Source organism: Helianthus annuus, chromosome 10 (assembly GCF_002127325.2).
Source record: "Helianthus annuus cultivar XRQ/B chromosome 10, HanXRQr2.0-SUNRISE, whole genome shotgun sequence".
Taxonomy (NCBI): Eukaryota; Viridiplantae; Streptophyta; class Magnoliopsida; order Asterales; family Asteraceae; genus Helianthus; species Helianthus annuus.
The window spans coordinates 8184799-8193731 of record NC_035442.2 but is presented as its reverse complement, the minus strand read 5'-3'; the positions used below and the strand labels follow the sequence as shown (position 1 = coordinate 8193731).

The 8933-nt window shown below is 37.8% G+C and overlaps 2 protein-coding genes across 2 annotated transcripts; both read right to left on the bottom strand.

Moving 5' to 3' along the window:
- Positions 1 to 1065: 1065 nt before the first annotated feature.
- Positions 1066 to 2987, bottom strand: LOC110883932 (pentatricopeptide repeat-containing protein At3g29230). The gene has a single exon (XM_022131593.2). The coding sequence runs from the start codon at positions 2943 to 2945 to the stop codon at positions 1083 to 1085; it is 1863 nt and encodes a 620-aa protein (XP_021987285.1). The 5' UTR covers positions 2946 to 2987; the 3' UTR covers positions 1066 to 1082.
- A 1500-nt stretch (positions 2988 to 4487) lies between these two features.
- LOC110880495 lies at positions 4488 to 5057 on the bottom strand. Its single transcript, XM_022129018.1, has one exon. It carries the CDS (start codon positions 5055 to 5057, stop codon positions 4488 to 4490), a length of 570 nt encoding a protein of 189 aa, XP_021984710.1.
- Between the last annotated feature and the right edge of the window lie 3876 nt (positions 5058 to 8933).

Below are 8933 nucleotides of genomic sequence, written 5' to 3'. Positions count from 1 at the left end.
ATCATATATGGGCGTTAAACATTGCCCAGAAGGGGCGTGAAAGGGAAGGCGTGAGTGTGGCAATAGATGTTACTCATGTATGTTTGGATATGCGTGTGGAATTAGTTTTCAAGCCAATCAAATAATTCCATGTCGGTTTAGCGCTATTTTGCTATACATAGTTATTCCGCTATACATAGTCTAAACAAGCTTTTGAATAAAGGTGGGTCATTCAGGCCCAATATTTTAACAGAGTTGACAAAGTGGGCTGAACCTAATTCATCTGAATCACTTGGTTAAGTGCTGGATTTTTTTTTTCATTATTTTTTTGTTTCGGTTTGTCTAATATAACAAACGAGACAGTTTTAATACAAAAAACACTCTTTTAACTATAATCTGACAAGTCAATAGATGAATTGGTTTTCGCCTTTTCGGTTGGTTACGCTCAAAGAAACAAAAATAGAGTTCGGGTTAACTTTTCAGGTAGTCAACCGTCTTTAGACCATGGGGTATGGTGGGGCTTGGATTGGGGCATTTGTTGACACGTGGAATGGGAGCCCCCCACCACTCAAACCCACGCCCATGGGGTATGGTGGGGCTTGGGCTGGGGGCTTGGGTTGGGGGCATGAGTTTGGTTTGGCCATTGAGAGCCTGCCATGTCACTTACTAGCCCACCCCACGCCCGGCTTCAAACCCACGTCAATAGGTCCACGCCCAAACCCACGCCCCAACCCAAGCCCCCGGGGTGGTGGCTTGGGCGTTTTCAGCCAACCCACGCCCCAACCCCAACCCAAGCCCATACCCCATGGCCTTAGGCAAGGGCATGCGAATTAGCAACTTTACATAAGCATAGGTGGAATCAAAGGAGGGTCAGGTGGGCCTGCTGACCCCAGTCATCAGAATTTGTTGGATTTTTATATATAACATCTGAATTTCAACTTAAATAGTCAACGTGAGTGTGAGATACATAAGCAGGGGTGGAATCAGAGGAGGGTCATCAGGTGGGCCTGCTGACCCCCAATCACCAGAATTTGTTGGATTTTTATATATAAGATCTCAATTTCTATAGGCGTTCAAAAAATATTGATATAAATAACATACATTTATCCCATACACCATCCCTCAAAATCAGATTGTAACCACAAGTGACCATTTAAAGACTCCAACACCTCATATATATCACTCCTATGCATATGCCTTGTATCTCTTGCTACAAACTCATGCACATTATCTCCTATCTGGATTGAGCTACAACCCGGAACCTTTTCGATTCCTTCTTCTCTCATTTCCCGCCTAACCCGCAAAGCATCTTGCCACCGCCCGATTGATGAACTCAAATTTGTAATTGACGTCAAATAGCTCGCGATTGAAGGTTCTTGATCCAACACCTTTTTGGTTACATACTCGAACAACTTCCTATCCCCATGTAGTTTACACGCACCGATTAATGTCCCCCAAATCACCGCGTTAGGCTCCATATCCATGCTTTCGGTCAACCTTATTGCTTCATCCAAATCCCCGGATCGAGCTAGAAGATCAATCATGCATCCATAATGCTCGATTTGAGGTTTAATCCCGTAGTTATGTACCATTTGGTTGAATAACGTTTTACCCTCGTGCACTAGTCCTCCATGGTTGCAAGCCGACAGAACGGCAATGAACATGACATCATCTGGTTGTGTTCCGTGAACACACATCGTGTTGAACAATGCTAACGCTTCTTTACACATCCCGTGAACAGCCAAGCTTGACACCATTGTTGTCCATGTGATTATGCATTTGTTTGACATCTGGTTGAAGACCGTTTTACTGCTTTCGATATCCCCGCATTTTGCAAACATGTCGATCAACGCGTTTCCTAAAGGGGTTGTTAAATTTATCTTGTTTTTGTTGATGTAAAAGCTAACCCATTTTCCGTTTTCGAGAGAACCCAAGTGAGCGCACGCGGATAAGACGCTAATCAAAGTGATTTGATCCGGTTTGCATCTGCCATCAACCGACATCAAATGAAACAACGAAAGAGCTTCATCAAACATGTTTTTGTTTACGTAGCATGATATCATAGCATTCCAAGTCACAACATTTCTTTTGCTTCCCATCCAATCAAACATTTTTCTCGCCGATTCAACGTCTCCAACCGATGCATACCCCGATATGATCGCCGTACACGCCACTACAGACTTCACCGGCATCTCATTAAACAACCCCTCCGCGTTTCTCAAATCACCCGCTTTCAAGTACCCAGAAATCATACAGTTCCAAGAAACCTCATTTCTCTCAGGCATTTTATCGAACACCGAACGTGCATACTCCATCTTCCCATTCTTCGCTAATCCTGTAATAACCGAATTCCACGTCACATCACTTCTTTCCGGCATCGCTTCAAACAACCTAACCGCTTGCCCAACCTCTCCACAATCCATATACACCCCAATCATAGTATTCCAAGACACAATATCTCTCACAGGCATTTCATCGAACACCTTACCTGCAAACTCAAACCCATCACCCCCACACTTCCCATACAAATTCAAAAGCATATTTCCAACAAACACACTCGAAACATCAAAACCCATCTTCAAAACCTCCCCATGAATCATTCTCCCAACATCCAAACTATCAAAACATTTGAGAAGAAACGTGAAAGTGAAACTGTTTGGAAACACTACAAACTCTCGTTTCTTCATTTCTTTGTAAACACTCATTGCATTACGTGTTGTTAGACTGGTATTACTACCAATGAAGCATTTAATCAATGTGTTGTAGGCAATAATGTTTGGGGTATTGGAAGTTTGAAGCACACTGAAAGCATAATCGAGTGAAATGAGGTTAGATGAAACTGTGATGAGGGTTTGGAGTAGAAAGGTGTTGTCTTTAAGGTTGTTGATGAGTATCTGAAGATGGGTTTGCTTCAAGTGATTTATGGTTTTGCAATTGTGCAAGAAATGGAGGATTTTATGATCCATTTCTGCATTCGATTGGTTGTGTTAATGGAGGTGTTTTGCAAGTTTGAGGTTATGATTTTTAAATTAAAGTTTATATTAACCAAAAGAGTTTAATTTTGTATATCTTTAATTTTTTATTTGTAGCTCAGTTTAGTTTGCGGTATACGCCTATAATGTGTATATGTGTGGGCGTTCAGGGGGTAAAAGTGCACTAATTTTAACATTATTTTACTAATTGGTTAATCGTGCATCATGTAGTGGCGTTAATAGCCGAAAAACAAGGGGGTGCATGCACTAATCGGCATTTGTCTTAATTGGTGAGTGTTATGTGCCTTATGTCCAAGGCTTGATACCAAACTACTATCGAGCCGGGGTCTCACTAGAAACAACCTCTCTATTCGCACATGGTAGAGGTAAGACTGTCTACATCTTACCCTCCTTAGACCTTATCTTATATTTGTTATTGGTGGGATTTACTGAGTATGATGATGATAATGATTTATTTGTTTATTTGTGTTAAATTAAATAGAATATAATTATAGACCACCACGTTCTCTCGTCTCCCCCTCTCACAAATCGGTTCTCTTTTCGTTGACTATTAGTTTTATGCCCGTCCGTTTTGCGGGAAGTTGTGCCGAATATTTCTCAATCATAGTTTTGCTAGGAAAAAAAACTAAAACGATGAGAAGATTGTAATTTTGAGCTGAGGGCAAAACTGTAATTTGTCAGGACCAATGAGCGACTGCTAGAGCAGCCTGACACGAATATAAATTACATTGAGTTAGCCAATTAAAAGAAAACACAACCCTAATTTTGCAAAAAAATAAAATGAAAATAAAACAATGACAAGACTGTAATTTTAAATAGGGACAAAATCACAATTTTGAACTGGTGGTAAAATTGTAATTCGTGAAAGCTAAAACGGTGGCAAGACTGTAATTTTGAACATGGTAAAATCGTAATTTTAAGAAAGGGTAAAATCGTAATTTTGAACTCAAAAGTAAAACAGTCAGGCCTGGCACTTTGCCCTTCCCCCTCATGCGCTTTGTAGTATATATAAATTTGTAACCCAAACCATCTCATCTAGGCATTTGTTGAGGCCCATGAACCTTGGACCGTGGATGTTTTTAGATATGGCAATAGAGGAATGTTCACATTTTTACTCTGGTCAATTTACGAAATCATTTTCTTGGTTACCAATTTTAAACTTAGAGAAATATATTGTTGCAATTGCAACAAAATACATACAATTTTTTGTTTAGAGTTTAATTGGGTTTGAATGTCTATTATTTGAGACAACACACAACCACATTTAGCTTGGCTATAAGGGTTCCTAACGTTAGAGTAAGTAAACCCAGTAAAATAATAAAAAGTTATTGTCATGACAAATGATTGTTTCAAATCACGGTATAATTCTCCAAATAATGTGAGGATTTAATACTCATACCCTTTCTTCTTCTTTTTTTAACAGCCAACATAATTTTTATTCAAAACTAGCAAAACGCTAGGCACCAAAAATTACAAACCAACAAAGACAATACACCAACTGGAACAGAATCCAAACTAGGCAAAACACGAAAATCTACTCCAATCTTCCCATGTCAAAAACGCTTCTTTCGACCTATTTTTAACCCAAAGAAACCCAAGCGACTTTACCTCCTCCAACACTTTCAAAACATTCAGTATGCCATTATTATACATAGTCTCGTTACGTGTTTTCCATATACACCAACCGACGATCAGGACTAATGCATGCGTAGCCTTTTTTCTTTTCCTCAAACCCGAACTAAAACCATGAAGCTCCAGCAAATCTTTAAAATCGAAGGCTAAAATGGGAGGCATTTTACACCAGATAGCTATATTCTGCCACACCATTTGCGCAAAGTGGCATGTGACAAATATATGTTCACAAGACTCCGCATATTCACCACAAAATAAGCATGATAAATCTGGAACATTTACTCGTCTCAAAGCCAAAGCCGTTCTCGTTGGTAGTTTTTCATTTATGGCTCTCCACGCCACAATTCCAACTTTCTTAGGAACCCAATTATTCCAAACAAAAATTCGATCACGTCTCACTCTATTAAACGAACTAAGAATGGCTTTAATGCTTGATACGGAAAAATACCACATTGGTCCAGCTTCCATACACACCTATCACGACCAGCCACAATTGTTACAGCCTCTAACAGGCCCATTAAGGCCAAGACATCATGTTGTTCGCTGATATAAAGAACAGGCCTGGCCCAATCCCAATGGAAAATAGGCCCAGAGCTGCTGAAACTTATCCGATCAGCCACGCTGCACAGATTCGTTCTATCTAGTGAGAATAAACGAGGGAACAAGCGCTGCAAAGGACCTAATGATTAATTATACCCTTTCTTCTAATGACCATTTGTAGCGATTCACCTAATGAAGGGTATTTTTGGTCATGTGGTGTGCACGTTAGCATAGGTGAAATTACTCCCAAAATGATGTAGTGGTTCACTCCCTCCTTATTAATTACCTAATGATTAGTTATTATTATTAGGCAAATTGGATTTAAATAATCTCAGCTTTCTCAATTTTGTCGATTATAATCCCAACTCAGTTATTGGCCGATAGTAATCCGGACTGGTCCACTTTTGGCCGATAATAGTCCGCCTTTAAAAATAGATTAATGGAGTTAAACTTTTTTCCGAATTACAAATTGATGTTTTATGGATTTTGATCAGAACGAGGATACGAATAGATTTATGTAAAACTTACCTCGAAACGATGATTCAAACAGCTTGATTATAACATTAAATACAAATATTAAATAAAGCAAAGATGAGAAATTCTTATTGGTTAAAACTTCTTTTTCTTCTTACAAATAATTGTGTGTGTGTATGAATATAATAACAAAATAGGCTGACAATTTATTTACTTCGTGTTCAGTGGTTATTATTATTTGGCATCTCATCAGTGTATGGTTTCGCGACCCTTCGATTTTCTTCTTCTCGGTGAGAGATATTCTCAAGCTTCAGTTACACATTAGGGCCGGGGAGCAGGTTAAAGATATTTTTCATAGCGTTGTTCTTGTGGCTTGTTGGTGTGTCTGGAAAGTTTGGAATTACAAATGATTTTTTATAAACCAATGAAGATTGAAGATTGACGGTATTTATGGCTTAAAAATAGATCTAAATACAAGTTCATTAATTGAACGGATTGGTGTAAATTTAGTATTATGTAATTGTTTCTCTTGTGTTTTTGTTGTAGGCTCCCTATATAATTTAATATTGATAAATGGGAAAGGTTCAAATACATTGTTTCTTAAAAGTAGAAAGTCGTAGCGAGGGTAATAAATGAACTCCGATTGAGCATCTTTACCTTGTAGATTTTAGATTTTTTTTTAAATAATTGTCTTTTTTATTTGTGCCATTATGTCTTTTTTTTTGCGATTCATTGTATTTTATTTCCTTAGTGTTATGTTATAGTTCTCGACATTGTGTTATATTTTACGATCTATGTACTACTCCTAAATTTAGGAGACGTAGGATAACTTTACTATTGCTAATCTAACTAAAAATAAAATTACTAATAAAGTTATGGTATCCCCACTCCACTTAATACAAGAAAATTTAATCGAACATATTTACCTTTAGTTCGATAATTACTATATATTTTCGTTTTTTTGGGCTGCCAAGTAATTCGATGAATACTAGTAAAACTTCTAGAACCAAGAAGTCATGGGTTTAACTCCAACAAATAAAAAAAAGGTTTGCCTTGAAAAAAGGTAAAACGAAAGTCAACTTTAGTTCTCTGAAAATTGGCGATTGAATGATTTGACTAATACATACACGCCATTAAGTAGACGCTGGTAAACGTTCGGACCAACAGAATTGGAAAAAGTATCAAAGTCAACAATTTGTAATCCAGCCACCTTAACACGTTGGTTCAACACAAGTACACAACTATCGGCTGCAGCAGCAGAAGCTTGACCGGCCACTTGTCGCTCAGAAACTAGAGTTAGTTATGTATGATCTACATGTGAATCAAAGTTCAAACTATGGTGATGTGTTGGGGGACCTAAGTTGTGATTTGCATACAATAAGGCTGGAGGGTGTGGGCTTTATCACGCCACCCCAGCGCCACCTCAGCGCTACGTCAGGGGTGAAGGATCCCCCCCCCCTCCCCTTTAACTCCGGCGGTGTGGATGATGGCGTCCCAGGGGCGCTATGGAGGCTGAGGTGGCGGGGTGGCGCTAAGCCACACCCACCGGCCTAAGGACAATATGAGTTGATATATAACATCTTTTAAGTCGAGGTTTCAAGTATCGTTGTTAACAAGAATTTCCTTATTCTTATATAATTTTCATAAAACCAATCAATAATGATGTTTATCTAAAATATATTGGCCAAAAACATACACAAACACCTAAACTTAGAGGTTTTGTCGAACCTTCGGCACATTATTCATCATAATTAGTGGCTCCGGAATGAATTTTTCTCACTTTTCGAATCTTATGATAGTTATTATTATTTTTTTTTAATAAACTTTTTTGTGTGTCGATTAACGGTAGAAAAATTACATAAGAATGATAGGTTAATGGTAATAAGAGTGTTAGTATTACTTGGTTAACTTTATTATTATCCTTTTTATCGTCATCTCTCCATAAAAAGAGATTTGGTTTTCAGCTGGTAAGAAAGATGTGAGAATAAGATTTCGAAGTTATGAGAATAAGATGAGACATAAACAATATAAGATATTATTCATCAAAAATTTTTTTTTTTGTTTTTTGTTTTTTGTTTTTTGTTTGTTTGGTTTTTTTTTTTTTATTCTTTCTTCGATCAATGGTAAACATGCAAGAAAGAAATAAACATTTGTTCTCTTACTTTTCAACTAAGATCGAAACAACACGAGGCCACAAAGTCCTCTAAAGAATACATATATAATTACAATCACATTTGACCTATGTATAAAAAAAATTAATTAATAAACTATGAATAAAAAAATTAATATGAATAAAGACGATATAACTAATAGGATGCATGCACTTGAGACTTAATGCATGAGTTATTATTCAGTACAGGACTTTAAGCTCTACGAGATCACCTCATCATCAATTTCCGATTTGTGGTGGTTTCAACAGAAACTAGCAACGACGGTGATGGTGGAGGTGGAGGTGAAGAAGATGTAGTCATGGGCCGATAGCGGTTTGCGAAGGCCTTTTCGTTAACAAGTTGTTTGCATGGGGGTCCACCGTTACCAGTTTGACCACAACTACTTCCAGGAGTGGGGCTAGGGGTGTGGTCAAGAGATGGTAAAAGCATGAGCCTAAGGCTAGGTTGGTTCATGTTGATCAGGGTTCCATGGCTCGTGCGGCATGGCTCAACCATGGGCAACAATATCACAGCCAGTGATATCAAAATTGTTGCCACTTTGAGAGCACTAATTCTTTGCTTTTGCATGGTTAATTTGTTTCTTGTTTACTAAGCTTTTTGCATGCAACACTAATTCTTCTCTTTTTTTTTATTTGTGTGAATGAGGATGAGGTTGAATGAGAGGTTATATATATTTATAGGGTGCATACAATGTTAGAGGTTACTAGGTTAGTACGTTAATTGACATTTCAAGTCATAGCTTTGAAGTTTGAATGTGGACCAGAGGAATATGATTTTGGTCGTAAGATTGAAAATTTTCCAACTCAATTTCTTTTTATGAGAAACTAGCTTAAATATAATTATTCAGTAATTAACCCCTGTATTATTAAGGGATATTGGCATTTAATAATCTCTACTAGACGTGATTGGTCATTGGTAGTATTACCTTTTTTTATTCCCCTGGGGCATGTTTGGCTTAACTTATTTCTGACTTTTTTAAAAGGACTTTTGGCCAAAATAAGTCAGGAAATCCTGACTTTTCGCAAATCCTCCTCACAAACAAAGAAAAGCCAAACACTTATAAAAGGACTTTTGCCCTTCAAAAGGACTTTTACCCTCAAAATAAGCTAAGCCAAACACGCTCCTGGCAGTTCCACCTTTTTTA